Source organism: Macaca thibetana, chromosome 10 (genome assembly GCF_024542745.1).
Source record: "Macaca thibetana thibetana isolate TM-01 chromosome 10, ASM2454274v1, whole genome shotgun sequence".
NCBI classification, from domain to species: Eukaryota; Metazoa; Chordata; class Mammalia; order Primates; family Cercopithecidae; genus Macaca; species Macaca thibetana.
In genome coordinates, this window is record NC_065587.1 from 69,067,161 (window position 1) to 69,084,936 (window position 17,776).

The following is a 17,776-nucleotide window of genomic DNA, read 5'->3' on the forward strand; positions in this document are numbered from 1 at the left end:
GAGTCCTGTTCTGCAAGGGGAATAGTATAAAAGCAGTCTTTTAAGTCAATAATGACTATAGGCCAATCTTGAGGAATCACCTCAAGGGGGAAGGGAGGCCCTGTTGAAGGGGCCCCATAGGTTGCAAATTAGCATTGATAGCCTGTAAGTCATGCAAAAGTCTCCATTTGCCAGACCTTTTGGGAATGACAAAAATGGGCGAATTCCAAGGGTTGTTTGACGGTTCTATATGGCCAGCTTTTAATTGCTCCTCAACTAATTCATGGGCTTTTTGTAATTTCTCTCTCTAAAGGCTACTGTTCTACCCAAATAGGATTTTGAGAGAGCCACGTCAGGGGTAGGGGAGGAATAACAGTGGCCATAATTAGAAAAAGGTTTGCTGTTCACATAATTTATCAAATTCTGCCCTCCAGAGGAGGTATTGACTGGCCTTTAAAGTTGTTTTAGCTAGCACTGACCAGTCCCATGGGGTGATATGGAAGTTGTCTGCTATGGCTTCTACTATTCCTTTCATAAATGGGCTAGTGGATGTGTTTTCTTTAATGCTTTTTCTTATCTCTTTATAAGTGTCAAAAGAAGTTGTCTGCTATGGCTTCAATTATTCCTTTCATAAACAGGCTAGCAGCTCCATTTTCTTTAATGTTTTTTTCTTATCTCTTTATAAGCGTCAAAAGAAATGGGCTCATATACCTGATTGCCTTGTCAATCTTGCATTACCGGGCAGGCTAAGAGCTCCCCTTCTAATGCTGCTTGCCTAAGACAGGGTCCCATAGCTGTAGTGTATCCCTTGTCTTTTTTCCAATTTATTGGAGGAGGGGGCTCAGGCAAAACCTCTGTTTCCTCTTTGTTATTTTTGCCTGTTAATGGCAGGGCTGAGGGAGAAGGAAGAGGCGGCAGGGTAGGTGACGGTTCCACCTCCCTTACCTTTTTAGGCTCTTCTGTGTAGAGTGGGACCAAAGCAGTCCTAACTAAAGCCCCATAACGTTAAAGATGTTACTAGCAACCATTGCCCTCGTGCATGATGTTAAGATTTCTCCCCACTTGTTCCCAGAGCTTTACATCTAGTGTACCTTCTTCCGAGAACCATGGGTTATGGGAAACAACAGTTTGCATTAGGTCCCATAATTGAGCCTGTGAAACTGAGGCTCTGCTAGCTTTTAGCAGCTCTTTTAATACTTTTATATTCTGTTGCTGTTGAACTGACAACTGTTGTTCCATGATGAAACCCTAGCCTGCGCAATTCCCTTGAACTTGGAAATGCTGAGGAGGCACCAATGACTTACTGACTGCGCGGTCTCTTCACCTTCATTTTTGAGGGCTCCATTGCAATCTGTTGCAGCATTCCTCACACAGGGAACCACCTGTCAAGTCTGTCTCACAGACTCTGGCCAAACGACAGATGAAAGGAGTACTCAGACACAGATATCCAGTGAAAGAGCAGGCTAGGGGACTGCCGGCACTAGGGGCCGAATAGAGTTAGCAGTCCCCCTAAGCTGGTGGCCCTCGCATTTATTTAGTACAAATTTAATGACAAAGCCTTGGAGCAAACACAATTTGTGGGTAATAAACATTGTCAACACCCCAAGTAGAGAGCAGTCCTTTGTATGAATGATCAAAGGTTGGTTTCTGGACACAGGAATAAACAAATTTATCTAGATAAGTTCCTATACAATTCCCTTGTATCTGCCCTTTGCTCTCAGGCTCCAGATAAGAATTTGGCTGCCTTCAGCCATAATTTCCTTCCGAAGCTTTTGCAAAACCTCTCGGCCTTCCAAGATGGTTTGTGTCTTTCCTACAATTTCTCCCACCACCCTGACTGATCTCCTACAAAGGCTGAGGCAGGAGGATCGCTTGAGCCCAGGAGTTTGAGGCTGCAGTGAGCTGCGATCACACCACTGCACTTCAGCCTGGGCAACAGAGCAAGACCCTGTCTCTAAAAAATAAATGAGAAAAAAGAGTTGGGCTAGGTTTGAGGTTTATTGTTGTGATGGTTACCCCCAATGCAGAAGCTTCAAGTTCCTCCAATGACACCTTGGACCGAGGGTGCGGGCTGGCCTGCCGGAGGTATTTTCCTCCTTCCATGTGTGCTCCCCACTCAGCTTCAGGTCTTCCCTCTGTGACCCTCAGAAAGGGTCTTCTTTCCATGCTCTTGTCCCTCTCCTCCAACATTTTTACTTTCTACTCAAGGCTTGTCAGCTTACCATTGGCAGGTGGAGGAGGAGGGAATTCTCTGTTCTGATCAAGTCTGTCTCTGTCAGGCCCTTTGTGTCCCTGGGTTTTGGGGTTATGGCCTCCTTAGTGCTTCTGTTCCTCCCCCAGTTCTGGGCCCAGTGTGTATTCCTGCCCCTGCCCAGGGAAAGTTTTGTTTTGTTCTGGTTCATTCCCCCAGATGCAAGGGGGCTTCACCCAAGGGGGTGACAGGATTTGGGAAGGGTCTGGGTGGAGCACTGTGATCCTTTCACAGTGACTGCCATTGTCTTCTTCCAGATCTTGAGACATTTTATTAAAACTTTCTCCAGTCTTCTGTGTGCTCCCAGTGGGGTTCATGGTGAAAAACCCTGAAAAAGGTAAAGACTCCTGCAATCTCCATGACCCAGTCCCTCACCAGTGTCCACTTGTGTTTACCAGGTAACCAGTGCCCATGTCATCTCTTCCATTTTGTGCCTCTCCTTAGATTTGAAGCCAGTTGATTGTCCTCTGATCTCAGCTCTCCAGAAGACCTCTCCCTGTGTCCACCTGTAAACCAGTCACAACTGCCCGAGTCTCACAGCAGCAGGCTGGAGATCCTGCTGCCCCTCAAACTGGGGCTCTGTCAACAAAGAGGAAGGGAGGAGACAACAACATTGCCTGCGATCTAGTCTTTGAAAGGCTTTTAAGCAAGGGACTGAGATAAAATTTATTTATTATTTTTAAGAGAGAGGGTCTCACTCTGTCACCCAGGTCTCAATGAGAGTAGTGTGATCATAGCTCACTGCAGCCTCCAACTCCTGGAGAATCCATTGATTCTCCCACCCAGCCTCCCCAGTAGCTAGCACTACAGGCACACGCCACCACACTAGTTAATGTTTTTACTTTTATTTTTTGTAGAAGGGGACTCACTGTGTTACCAGGCCTCAAGTGATCATCTGGCCTTGGTCTCCCAAAATGCTGGGGTTATAGATATGAGCCACTGTGCCTGGCCTAGAATATTGGTTTTTGAAAGATCTCTGGTTGCAGATGTCAGATGAATCAGGAATTGAGAGAGATGGGAAGGCATCAAGACCAATTATCTGCTATGATACTCCAAGCAAGAGAGGATGGTGGCCTGGACGAGAAATTTGGCAATTGGAAAGGTGGGGAGTGGATGCATTCAAGATAAATACCCATTTATTAAAATGTAGTTGCTTTTTCACCACAGTAATACATAAATATAGTTTTAAAAGTAAATACTGCTACTACATTAACAATAATTTAAAAAATCTCAAAATAACATGCAACTGGTTGATTTTTCAATTTTAGGCATTAGTTCCCCTTATAAATGATGAGAGTTTAGAGCTTAGACTGCACTGTTACCAACAGTACCACACATGCCAACATTTCCCATCACTCCTCTTTCCATTGTAATAATGGAATCATACTGTAATCCTGGTTAGACCAGTATTCAGTGTTTCCATTATGACTATGTAAATTCTAATCACAGCTGAACCAGCAGTATGATATTTAGTTTTCCTTCCTTGCATAACTTTTCCCATTCCTGCTGAGTTAATACTTTTTTGGCTTGTCTTACTCTGCTCAGTCTTCCTTTTATTTTGTAAACTTTTAAACATTTGAACTCTAGCAAATATACTGAGAAGTGCCCCAAACATAAATGGAGAGTTAAACAAATAATTATACAGCAAATATAACATGTAACTACCACTCCAATAAACAGAACACTGAGGACCCCCAAAGCACCCTGTATACAGTGGAATGTTGTGCTGTTTCTGGCCATGGAGTCTCAAAGACTGATTCTCGAATTTTGTTGCTTGAAAACAAGTATTCTCAGCCGGGCACGGTGGCTCACACCTGTAATCTCAGCACTTTTGGAGGCTGAGGCAGGCAGATCACTTAAGGTCAGGAGTTCGAGACCAGCCTGGCCAACACGGTGAAACCTTGTCTCTACTAAAAATACAAACACTCTCCGGGTGTGGTGGCATGCATCTATAATCCCAGCTACTTGGGAGGCTGAAGCAGGAGAATCGCTTGAACCTGGGAGGTGGAGGTTGCAATGAGCCGAGATCATGCCACCGCACTCCAGCCTGGGCGACAGAGTTAAGACTCCATCTCAAAAAAAAAAAAAAAAAAAGAGTTGGTAATCCTTTCCACACACATATATACATAGATGTTATATGTGGTTACCTTCTGTTCCTACTGATATATATTAATAGTATGGCTGATTGCATTATTGGTTTTGTTTCTTCACTCCCCTGTAATAAGACAACACATACACACCTTTTGCCATATAACCTCATAAAGTTTTCCCAACACAGGCTCTATACTTCCCTACTCCACTGATGTTGGGCTTGGCTATGTAATTTGCTTTAGCCAGTGGAATGATAGTTCTTGTGACACAGCAGAGGCTTGAAATGTGCTTGTGTGATTTCATTTGGTCTCTTATGTTTCTGTGATCCATGAGAAGAGCGTGCCCTGGGTAGCTGCTGCAACTTCTGCCACATTGGGCAAACCTGAATCCAGTTCACATGGAGGTGTCCAGCCCAGCCGACCCACAACCTGAAAAACAGCTGCTTGGGCTGAACTGGATCTAGATCAGCTAAAGTACAGTTGCCTTAGAAATTTGCGTGAGACTAAGACTAGACAGAGAGCAAAAACAAGAGAAAGAAAAAATTTATCTGCAATGACTGGCTAGAAACCTGGACAGATTCCTGGCAACACAGCTGTGCAAAAGCAGCCCCGCAAGCAAAACTGAGCCAGGAGACAGGGTTCTGATCTCAGGCATGGGCCTTGGCAGCTGAAACTTTTTAGGTTGGGCCTCTCCCTAGCCAGTTCAGGCAGCCCCTCCTCTGAGGCCTCACTAACTGTTCTCCCTTCTCCAAGACTTCAAGATTCCTTCCTAGTGAGTTTTTCTTTTTTCTTTTAGATGGGAGTCTGGCTCTGTCACCCAGGCTGGAGTACAGTGGCATGATCTCAGCTCACTGCAACCACCACCTCCTAGGCTCAAGTGATTCTCCTGCCTCAGCCTCCCGAGTAGCTGGGACTGCAGGGCACACGTCACCATGCCCAGCTAATTTTTGTATTTTTTTTTTAGCAGAAACAGGGTGTCACCATGTTGTTCAGTCTGGTTGCAAACTCCTGACCTCAGGTGGTCAACCCGCCTCGGTCTCCCAAAGTGCTGGATTACAAGCTTGAGCCACCATGCCCGGCACCTAGTGAGTTTTTTTTTTTTTTTTTTTTTTTTTTTTTTTTTGAGTCAGGGTCTCCCTGTTGCACAGGCTGGAGTGCAGTGGTGAAATCATGGCTCACTGAAGCCTCAACCTCCTGGGCTCAATCAATTCTTCCACCTCAACCTCCCAGGTAGCTGGGACTACAGGCATGCACCACCATGCCCAGTTAATTTGTGTATTTTTTTGGTAGAGATAGGGATTCGTCATGTTTCCCAGGCTGGCCTTGAATTCCTGAGTTGAAGTGAGTTGCCTGCCTCCACCTCTCAAATTGCTGAGATTACAGGTGTGAGCCACTGCACCCAGTCTGTTAAATCTTTTTTCAATTAATAACAACTTCTTTTACAGACAGGGTTTCTCACTCTGTTGCTCAGTCTGGGGTGCAGTGGCACTATCATAGCTCACTGCAGCCTTGAACTCCTGGGCTCAAGTGATCGTCCTGCCTCAGCCTCCATAGTAGTTAGCACTATAGGCATGTATCACCACATCCAGCTAATTTTTAATTTTGGTAGAGACGGGGTCTCCCTATGTTGCCCAGGCTGGTCTCCAAATCTCAGCCTCAAGCAATCCTCCTGCCTCAGCCTCCCAAAGAGCTGCGATTACAGGTATGAACCACCACACCCAGCTTCCGTGACTTAAAAAAAAATTTTTTTAGACAGGGTCTTGCTCTGTCACTTGGGCTCAAGTACTGTGGTGCAATCACACCTCACTGCAGCCTCGACTTCCTGGGCTCAGGCAATTAATTCTCATCCTTTGGCCTCCTCTGTAGCTGGGACACAGGCGCACACCACCACATTCAGCTAATCTATTTTTTGTAGAGATGGGTTTTCGCCATGTTGTCTAGGCTGGTCTGGGACTCCCGGGCTCCCCAAGTGTTCCAACCACAAGCATGTGGGCCTTCAGTGGTATCAACCTCATCTCCCAGAGGCAACAACAGCTAGTATTCTTCCAGTTTTTACCGCCCCCCACCACCTCAATCCCACCCCTGCAGCCTTTCCAAGTGCCACAGCATTGTTTCAGTTTCTATCTTACAAGGCCCTGAGTCTGTGTCCTATCTCCCTGGCGGCATTCAAACCTTAGTCCCTAGCCTGAGGCCCACCTATACCCAGACCTATTGTCTTGGAGACACTGTGACTTTAATACTCACTTAGGCCAGGGGCAGTGGCTCACACCTGTAATCCCAGCACTTTGGGAGGCCGAAGGGGTGGGTCACCAGAGGTCGGGAATTCGAGACCAGCCTGACCAACATGGAGAAACCCCGTCTCTACTGAAAATACAAAACTAGCTGGGCGTGGTGGCGCATGCCTGTAATCTCAGCTACTTGGGAGGCTGAGGCAGAAGAATCGCTTGAACCCGGGAGGCAGAGGTTGCAGTGAGCCGAGATCGCGCCATTCCACTCCAGCCTGGGCAACAAGAGCGAAGCTCTGTCTCAGAAACAAAACAAACGAACAAAAAAACCCAAACCAAACCAAACAAAAAAACCCCACTTATATTCAGGATGAATTCTGCCTTCTTTTTTGCCACCTTGAGATTTCCATTTCTGTCTTTGAAATAGGCTATTTGAAAAGTGATGCTACTTTGGTCAGCATCCCCATTTATTCAAATAAATGGGGGTTTAAGAGGTGGGTACCTACCTGAGTTAGCTCAGTCAACCATGCTGATTTGGAAATTTGCATTTTTCCTAGGATTTTTTTTTTTTAAAACAGTTGGAATTATCCCATATACACAATTTTGTTTTTCACTTTTCTAATTAACAACATACATTTCCCCATGGGCTTGTGTCTCATCTCTCAATCCCCAGTGTTTAGCAAAGGACCAGGCTCAGGGGCACTTACAAATGTTTGTTGAATCCAAGGACATCCTATATTATAGAAATGAACTTCGGAAAGACCAGTTAGCGTGGGTGGGTGAGGAATGCCAGAGACGGGGGAACAGAATGAGGTATACCATCAGGTTTGAAGACTTGAGGGTTATCGAGGGTTTGTCATAGGAAGTTCACCATGGAGTTCTTGGAACCATACAACACACAGAAGCAAGGTCCTCTCTTTCCAGGTATGGCTAGAAATGTTTATCAACAGCTGAGACTCTGATTCCTAGGGTGGGATGAGGAAGCCAGCCTCAGATGCTGCTGCATTTCCCCCCCTTTTTCTCATTACAGGAGCCAAGAAAACTGTCAAAGCAGATGATGCAACAGTGAAGCTGATTCAGAAATACTCAATCCTCTCTGAAACATCTCTAAGAAACGGACTGACCAACCTGTAAGCTTCCATCTGGAGGTACCTGGGGAAAGGCTTCTTACAGTGAAGTCAGTAAGAATCCCTAGTGGGCCAGGTGTGGTGGTTCATGCCTGTAATCTCAGCACTTTGGGAGGTCAAGGCGGGCTGACTGGTTGAGCTCAGGAGTTCAAGACCAGCCTGGGCAACATGGTAAAATCTCATCTCCACGAAAAAAACAAAAAAACAAAAAACAAAAAAAGCCAGGCATGCTAGCTCGAGCCTGTAGACCCTGGAAGGCTGAGGTGGGAGTATCACCTGAGCCTGAGGGGTTGATGCTGCAGTGAGCTGTGATGGCGCTACTGTACTCTAGCCTGGGTGACAGAGAAAGACCCATCTCAAAAAACAAAACAAAGCAAACAAACAAATAACCTCTAGTGATTATAGCCACAGGGAGACAAGTTCAGTCTGTAATTTGCTACAGTGCAAAAATATCTGGCTTTCTGTAGAGGGAGTGGGAACAAGGCAATGCTGGCCTTCACGCAATCAGAAACTTGACTTGTACCCGTTGAAAACCTGTCATGTTTAAGGCTTGGGTTTTTTTTCTTCTAGTAAAGACACTTTACTGCCATCTGCTGGAAAAGCGTCAGAAATTTTCCAAATGCAAACATCTATGGCTTCCCTATAACGTAGCATCCTTTTACTGTACAGTCTGCACAACTGTACAATTCAGAAGAGAAACTAACATTTGGTGTAACTCTACCATATGCCAGACATCTGTCATCGAACCTGAACAACCACTCTATGAAATCAGTACTTATACTCCAATTTAACAGAGAGAAAATATTGGGACCTCTGGGGAAGGGAGGAAGAGGGTATCACCAAAAAAGGGCAAAAGCGGGGCGTGGTCTATATTGGTAATGGAAATTCAACTTGGGTGGTAGGATTATGGATGTGTTACAGCTTTCTTTATAATTTGGTACATGCCTAGAATGTTTTACAGTAACAGTTTTGTTTTTTTTTTTTGAGACGGAGTCTTGCTCCGTTGCCCAGGCTGGAGTGTAGTGGCGCGATCTCGGCTCATTGCAAGCTCCGCCTCCCGGGTTCATGCCATTCTCCTGCCTCAGCCTCCCGGGTAGCTGGGACTACAGGCGCCCGACACTATGCCCGGCTAATTTTTTGTATTTTTAGTAGAGACGGGGTTTCACCGTGTTAGCCAGGATGGTCTCCATCTCCTGACCTCATGATCCACCCGCCTTGGTCTCCCAAAGTGCTGGGATTACAGGTGCAAGCCACCGCGCCCAGCTACAATAACAATTTAAATCACCTGTGAAGAAAAGATTCAGCGAGGTTAACTGATCCAAAAAATCACATTGCCAGACAGAACTCTATTAGAGGTAGGCCACTTGCAGTAACATTACATTGCTTATCTGATGGTTAAATTTAGCACAGAATCAAAGGAGAGCTATAAAGTCTAGGAAGTACTTATTTACTTAGGATTGAGTCCAGAACATCTTGTGACACCTTCTACATATCTGTTTTACTTGGAGAATAGTCTGAATTTTCTATTACAGGTTGAGCATTCCTAATTTGAAAATATAAAATCCTCAAAAATCTTAAAATTTTTGAGCATCAACATGATGCCTAAAGTAAATGCTCATTGGAATATTTCAAATTTCAGATTAGGAATATTCAACTGGTATATATTCTGCAAATATTCCAAAGTCCAAAAAAATTCAAAACACTTCTGGTCTGAACCATTTTGGATAAGGGATATTCAACCTATATTACATACAGGTAATATAGCAAGGGAAAAGCAGGGAGACTGAAGCATCTAAGTCTACTAGCCTTCAGATACCTATTTATCAGGGTCTCTTAAATAAACTTACTTCTCATGTTAGTTCAGTCTGGCCTGTGGCTTGTAATTACAGCTGCAAACTCAAGGACAAAGTTCTTATGATTTTGAGATGCTCTTTATGCAACAATACTTTCTTTTACTTTGTGTGTGTGTGTGTGTGTGTGTGTGTGTGTGTGTGTGTGTGTGTGTGTGTGTGTGTGTGTAGGGAGAGTAAAGAGGGTGGCAATGGAGTGGAGAGTGGAACTACAATTTATTAAGCACCTATTATTACAAGCCAAGTGGGGTGTTGAGCATTTTTCTTGTGCCATTCTATTCAATACTCTTCGATCCTGAGGGGAAATGAACCTACTTAAAAAACAAAACAAAACAAAAGGTTTTAATGAGGATTGCATAAGACATGCAAGGTCACCAGGGAGTTTACATGCAAGTGGGGAGACACAAAATAATACAACAAAAGTTCAGGTATTCTGAGGAAAAAGAAGGGCAAGGATAGTGATGACAGTAGGGGAAGCAGGACTCAAGGTAAAAAAAATTTTAGACTCATTTTTTGAGGAAGGAACTGAGGATGACCTTACTACATAGCCTTTTTGGTTAAGTGTTTCTTTAACTAGGAAAAGGCCGTGGGAAGACAGCCTCTCTACTATGCAAACCCAATTCCAATCTTGGGAGAGAATCTCCTGGTGGGACAAAATTAGGTTTTTCAAGAGATACTTAAATGGTCAGTTCTAATTATAACCATACTTGTCAAAAGGCGAAGCAAAGATGAAAGTTAAAAACTGAGAAGAAATTAAAATGACCACATCTGTCAACCAATCTCTAATTTTCTCTGCTACTTTAGGACTATAGTAATTAGCCATACCCTGAGGATCTACCTTACAAAATATATTGTCTGACCAGTCCCACTCTAACAATTTAATCTATCTCATGTAAGTTGGACAGGCATTTCAAGTACAAGAAACAGAATTCAAAACGTGAAAACTGAGCCATCTATCACACACGGTGTCGGTTGGAGAAGCATATTGCTCAGGCTGCAGGGACATTTCATTTATTTAAATGTTTTTATTAAAAAAAAAAAAAATTAAAGACCTTCATGGCACAACTTCTTCCCAGCACAATTATGTTTTAGTTATACCAATTACAATACAATTACAACCAATAAATCAAGGTGGGGGAGGGACTTCTGGCTTCAAACTTAAAGAAAAGCAGAGGAAGAGGGGAGGGACTACTTCAAACAAAGTTTAAAAATACTTTAAAAAATCTTTCAGAGTAATTGCCAACATAACTTTTTATATCGGCCATTCCATCTCCTGCCATCTAAGCAATGCAGACACAGGTAGTGCTGAGAAATAAAGTGTCCCAATACAAGGTATACAGATGAGGTAATTTACAACAACACATAAGTTGTTACTCTGTAAACCCTTGCCTCCCCCCCACCCCCCACCCAACTGGGTCTTTTGTTTTTTTGTTTTTCTCTCTCCATGCTTCTGCAGTGACTCTAAGTAGCATTTTTTAAAACTTCTATTTATTTTAAAAGGCTCTTGGGTGGCACCTCAGAGTCCTCTGCATTCACCTTCGGTTTCTTCCAAGGTCTGATGGGTGTAAGGAGGTCCAGCTGTCTGCAGCTCTCCGCATCAGCCTAAGCTACACCTAAATTTCCGAGCTACAAGGATCGGGTGTGAAGTCTTGATTTACAACCCTCTCCCCACCTCAAAAGAAAGAACTCATTAGTTATAAGTGTCCTGTTCAAATCACAATCCAGTGCAAACATAATCACAAATTGCATCTCTGGCACATCTGGTGCTTTTAGCTTCTGCACAAATTCAACATGGTAACCCTCACAGCATTCTAGGGCATAAAAGGGTCAAGTACAATAAATATCCACTGTAAGTGGTCATAAGGAAGAAAATCACCCTGCCACACAGTCAGAATGTTTTCCCTTCAACTCTCCCTATCGTTGAGAAGCGCTATGAAAGGAGGCTTTAGCGTCCTCTAAAGTTAACCATTAAATTCACTAAAGCCACCACCTTGATAAAGTTACTAAAGCCAAGATGGGTTACAAAGTTAGATAAGTTCATTAAATTCAACTCCCCAAACAATTACGTTTACCTATGATGCCTAGGTGAGAAAGGCCTGTGAATCTATAAAGGTAGGAGAATGGGGAACTAAGATTTTAGGCCTTAAAGTATGTTGGAAGAATTTTTCCTAGTTCCCACAAGCAGCTACTGTAATGAATTAACAGGAGAAAATACAGAGCTGATGGTTTTGCTATTGTGCTTAAAAAACTAGGCTTCCTCAGTGAAGCACCTGATAAACTTAGGTGGTTGGATTACAGTGGAAAGTCCACTTTACACACACACACACAAACACACAAAAACTGGCGACTTTTTCCATCCCCAATCCCTGCACTGCTGAGACACAAAATGAGTTTTATGGCAAAGGATCCTTAATCCCCAGAGACGCTTTGGCTTGTGGTGCTTTTTTTTAAGGCCTCTCTGCCCTGCCCGGTACCATGGGTCGAACGAGGGGTGTATAAAAGTGGGGGCCTTGGGAAGCCTCCACGGTACAGGGCTGCAGGCCCCTCAGATGTGAACATGAGACACCCACCCAGCAAGACCTTTACACAGGGAACTTAAATCTAACCTTGATAAATAAAACCAAACGTTTATTTACACCAAAGAATTCCAACACTGGATCTTTCACATATGAAGGACAAAGTATTATATATACACACACAGCAAGGGGTGGCAAGGCTGTAACAAGAGAGTTTATAGTTTTCCCACAATTACAGGTCTACCATTTCAGCTTCAATGGAGATAGTGGCTTTGCTCCTATCTCTCAAGATACATTTACAAGACTGAGGAGCAGGTCTTCTCACTGGATGGCATGTGAGGGAAGGGGAAGGTCAGAGGAAAAGAAGTAGAAAGCTTAAAATGGAACTCAGTGTGGCCACATCTCCCATTAGCTCTAGCATGAAACCTGTATAGACAATGTTTGTTTCTTTTGTAAAAAGCAATAAGTTATGCCCAGTAACTAAATGAATTCAAAATGGCCAAGACAAAGAAAACTGAGATTTTGCCTTCTCCCTCCTACCAGCTATGGAGCACAGCATATTGGGAGATGAACAGGGAAAACACCAAGGTAAGGAGCCTGGGAGGGAAGGTATCAAAATTTTAAACTGAACTAAAACTAAAATTATAAATGAGTTGGATTTAGGGTTAGATCAATAAGACATGATTCTTATTGAACAGAAGTTTTTAGTATCTGTCTGCATTTCGGGTAGATTTTCAACATCTCGATGTAACTAAGACACACTTCCACGAGAGCCATTAGGATAACCCCACTGAAGCGCTTATGGAGTAAAGTGATGTAAGTGACCAGCAAGCAGTCCACTGCTCCTACAGATTGGGTCCTCCCTTCCTTCTTTCCTTCCTGCCTCCTTTCTTCCCGCCTCCCCTGAGAAGCTACATTTTTGTAATCTCTGAAGAAAAGCACGAGATACCAACCCCCTAAAGTGTGGGATGGTGGAGGACAATGGTGGGAATGGGAAGAAATCTCCACCCAAATGCAGCAGCCGGGATTGAGGCTGGTTTATCTTTGCTCTTTTGTGATGAGGAACTAAATTTGGGAGGGGAGAAAAAAAATTTGTCCATGAAATATTCCACCTGCAGGTAATTTTTCAGGGAATCCCCTGAGTTATGAAAAGTTCGAGTTTAAAAAAAAAAAAAAGAAAAAAGAAAAAAGAAAATCAGCCTATTATAATTTTTTTTTTTATGACTGAACTACTATAAATCCACAAGCAACGGTTCAGACACGGTGCTTCTGAAGTGTTTCACCCCTCCCCACCAGGCGCAAGCTGCATCAAGGAGAGGGTGGACTCCCCCACCTCTGCTCAGGCATCAGGAGACAGATAGGGCCGTTACTGCTGAGCGCCAGCGGCAGCTGGAACAGGCATCCCAAGGGGGTTGGCAGCAGCAATCACTGGTGAGCCTGCCAGAGGTCCAAGGGGTGAAGGGGTTGGCACTGAAGAAATCCCTGAAAGAAAACAGCTGTCAGTGAGCCAAAGACACCAACCATGGCAATATTACCAGTTTCTCATAGCACTCACTGCAAAAGGAACACAGTAATTCTTTATTGAAGACTTCTTCTTAGCCAGATTTTTACTTATACTTCAAGTCTGATCCTCAAATATTCAAGTTAAAGTGGCAAGTCCTAATCAATTTAAGAGGCAGGTAAAGATATCTAGGCTTGGACAGCTTAAGGAGTTTGTCCAAAGTACACAATTAGCAAGTGGCAACCATGGTTTGGATTCTAACCCAGGCCTGTCTAGGGCAGAGATGTCCAACCAGGTGACCAGTAGCCAACCACATGTGGCTGCTGAGCACTTGAAATACGGCTAGTGCAACTGAGGAACTACGTTTTAAATTTTATTCAATTGCAATTAAATAGCCTCATATGGCTAGTCACTACCATACTGAACAGCACAGGACTGCAGTCAAAGCTCATGTGCTCTTACACCATGCTGTCTTGATAGCTGGCAGCTTTCAAAATTACTAAAAGTCAATTTGAATGGGGAAAGAGCACTTTCTGTCTAAGCTAAAATTGTGTTTTGGAATTTATTTCCATTTGATTTCTTCTACCTCTCTAATCGTGTGTGTGTGTGTGTGTACACACACAGGTAATATATTCACATGGTTCAAAATACAAAAGGTTAAAAAAGTATACAAAGGCCAGGTGCAGTGGCTCACACCTATAATGTCAGCACTTTGGGAGGCTGACATGAGTGGATCACCTGAGGTCAGGAGTTCAAGACCAGCCTGGCCAACATGGTGAACCCCCCCCAATCTCTACTAATAATACAAAAAAATTAGCCGGGCGGTGTGGCACACGCCTGTAATCCCAGCTACTTGGGAAGCTGAGGCAGGAGAATCACTTGAACCCAGGAGGCGGAGGTTGCAGTGAGCCAAGATCGCACCATTGCACTCCAGCCTGGGAAACAGAGTGAGACAAAACAAAAAACCCAAAAAAGTATACAGTGAAAAATCTCCCACACCCTACTGCTTGGCCAACTTATGGCACCATTTTTGGGGGCATATCCTTCCAGAGATATTTAACACATGTACATGAATATAATTTTATAAGAATATGCATATAAGAATCATATATAGGCCAGGTGCAGTCGTTCATGCCTATAATCCCAACACTTTGGGAGGCTGAGCTGGCTGGATCACTTGAGGTCAGGAGTTCGAGACCAGCCTGGTCAACATGGTGAAACCCCATGTCTACTAAAAATACAAAAATTAGCTGGGCATGATGGCAGGCGCCTGCAGTCCCAGCTACCTAGGAGGCTGAGGTGGGAGAATCACTTGAACCCAGGAGGCAGAGGCTGCAGTGGCTCAAACTGTGCCACTGCACTCTAGCCTGGGTGACAGAGCAAGACCCCGTCTCAAAAAAAAAAAAAAAAAAAAAATCATATATGAGAACACTATTTATACATTCTTCTCCACTCCTGCTCTTAGACCTGGCTTTGCATCTCACTTTTTTTGAGACAGACTCTCACGCTCACCCAGGCTGGAGCGCAGCGGTGGGTGCAATTTTGGCTCACTGCAATCTCTGCCTCCTAGATTCAAGCGATTATCTTGCCTTAGCCTCCAAGTAGCTGGGATTAAAGGAGGGATTAAAGGAGCCTGCCACCATGCCCAGCTAATTTTTTGTATTTCCAGTAGAGACAGGGTTTTGCCATGCTGACCAGGCTGGTCTCGAACTCCTGACCTCAAGTGAGCCAACTGCCTCAGCCTCCCAAAGTGCTGTGATCACAGGCATGAGCCACTGCACCTGGCCCTGCATCTTGCGTTTTAAATTTCACATTATTATATTGGAGTTGGAGATCTAACAGAACATGAAACACTTATTCATTCTTTTCTCTGGCTGCATCATAGTCCATTAAATGGATATACCATAATTGATTTAACCAGTTTCCTACTGATAGCTATTCTCAATGTTTTGTTATTACAAATAAGGCTACAAGTAAGTTTGGATATACATTACTCTGTACAGAGGTAGGATACTCAAGGGGTAAATTCTAGAAGGCAGCTAGTTCTTTTTTTTAAAAAAAAGGGGGAGGGGAACAGCAATTATTTGAGGGTATGTAAGTAAATGCCTTCACTACCACAGTGCACCCACTTGGATGTTGCCTACATGTCTAATTCTCATGCTATGTGCCTGTAGTTCCTTTGGAATAATTGGGTCCTCTATAAAGATTCACTATACATCATAATGATTCAATAATGAAAAACAATTTTACTTATGTTTTTACAACTGATAGGCACTCTATAGTTACTGTGGCAAATAACACAAAACTGTCCTTGTACACATACACACCTATGCACAAACCCCACCTCTATACCCATTTCTTAACATTGTTTCTAAGGGCCACGTAACTACTGTCATTTCAAACTATAAGATGAAATGGTGTTTTTCCTTTTCATGGCTTGGCATTTTCAAACCCCTATGCCAGAAATTTTCAGTTAGGAATGCTGGAATTCTAGCCTAGAAGGGGATACCCTACTCAAGACAGTTTTATTAAAGTATACCAAGTGTCAAGCATGCTGAAACCTGGTTAAAAAAAAGTCACAAGGCCACCAGTACAGAGAGAAAAGGTATACAAGAAATCAGATCACAAAGCTAAGAATAGTAATTGACTTCCACATTTTTTTGAATAAAATTTACCAATGAACTGACCTGACATCATATTGGCGCTGCTGACGGGCGTACTGCCCCCTGGCATGCTAGATGAACCCATTCGAGCCTGGTCCTTCACAACAGTGTCTAAAAAAGAGACAAAAAGGCTAGGTTCTGTTTTGCTTGAAAGATTAAACTAATGGTCTGGGAGCCTGAAAGCAGCCAGCTTCATTCTTTGTGTTTTATTTATACTCTACATTATTCCCCAAAGAACTTAAGGTGGCAACTGCCTTCACCATTAGACAAGTGGTAAAAAATAGAAATAGCTTTTCTATCAAACTGTGGTAAAAGCTAACCCTTCAACCAAATGGTAGAAAGATGAGGTAATTATTTATAGTAGAGCTAATTTAAAATGAAGCTGGTCCTGTTGAGGTTTAATGGAGACAAGACACTGTAACTTGGCAAAGACAGTAATATATTACCAGTGTGCTCACAGCTCAGTACCAAGTAGGACAAAGCTATAGGTCCATGTAGGTTAGGGCTATGACCACATTCTCTATCCCAATCAGCCTGTCTGTCTGCTTCAGGTACAGGAGACTGGGCAAAAGTATAAATGATTCACTAGAAAACCATTACACTATTACCAAAGGAAAAATGTAATGTTGTAGCTAACATCACAGTAAGGATGGGGTGGATCTATATTCGCAAATCTAAGTCAAGGTGTTCATACAATATTAAGATTTGTAAGCCTCATTAGCCCTTTCCAATGAGTGAATACTAGAGAAAGGACAGATACAGGGCTGTGTATTCTAATTCAAACCATTCCAGACTGAGGTGTCATCCTCATAGTATGAAAGAAGTGTATTTAGGAATGCTCTTGTGTCATGTATTCTATTAGAGAAGAATTCTTCCAAAAATTCTGCAATGTAGTTGCCATCACTATCCCCACTGAAAGAATCTGAGGCTCAGTGTGGGTGAATTAACTTTGCAGCAAGCCAACAGGAGCTGGGATTACGACTCTGTTCTATAGGACTCTGGGCCTACACAAACTCAGTGGGCTAGATATCTGGACTCACAGAAATAGGGGTGTTCCATGGCCTCTCTTGCAGTAAGCCGTGACTGGTGGTCATATCGCAGCAGTTTGTCCAGGAAATCCAAGGCCTCAGGGCTGACAAGGTGCTGATTTTCACTGTGGACAAAGCGTTCCCATCGCTTTCGAGAGTGTCTGCAGGACCAAAAGAGGGAATGAGAAATGGGCCACGTGGGCAGAGAAGTTCGACATTTCATTTCTACATTTTTCTTAGTGGCTAAAAGCCCAGCCAAAAGCAAAGAGGGATCAAAACTCAAGAGAGTAATCTTGCACCACTGTGCCACTGAGTGGGACAACAAAGCTAACTGGAGACTGGAAATAACATAGGTAGAGTAAATAAAGACATCTGAGTCCTCTCAGTTTTAAGAAACATAATTCAGGTTACTTGACAGGACGTGACTGCTTCTGTGTAGCAAGGAGGGTCAGACGGCTGAGCTCACCAGGCCTATTTCCCATCCCCACACATATTCCTGGCATCTCTGCCACTTGGCCAGAAAAAGCCTTTGCATCAGGAAAGTCC

General features: G+C 43.5%; 2 protein-coding genes across 6 annotated transcripts in view; both read right to left on the reverse strand.

Moving 5' to 3' along the window:
• REM1 (RRAD and GEM like GTPase 1) overlaps positions 1–17,776 on the reverse strand; it is a 753,594-nt gene that overhangs the window by 655,472 nt on the left and 80,346 nt on the right. The window lies entirely within an intron of this gene.
• CSNK2A1 (casein kinase 2 alpha 1) overlaps positions 10,528–17,776 on the reverse strand; it is a 65,625-nt gene continuing 58,376 nt past the window's right edge. For all 4 annotated transcript variants that reach the window (XM_050807180.1, XM_050807182.1, XM_050807179.1 and 1 more), the window contains 3 exons: positions 17,243–17,391; positions 16,227–16,313; positions 10,528–13,520 (listed from right to left, as the gene is read on the reverse strand). In XM_050807180.1, coding sequence (XP_050663137.1) covers positions 13,405–13,520; positions 16,227–16,313; positions 17,243–17,391 — 352 coding nt within the window. In that variant the 3' untranslated portion in view covers positions 10,528–13,404. The remainder of the gene's footprint in view (positions 13,521–16,226; positions 16,314–17,242; positions 17,392–17,776) is intronic.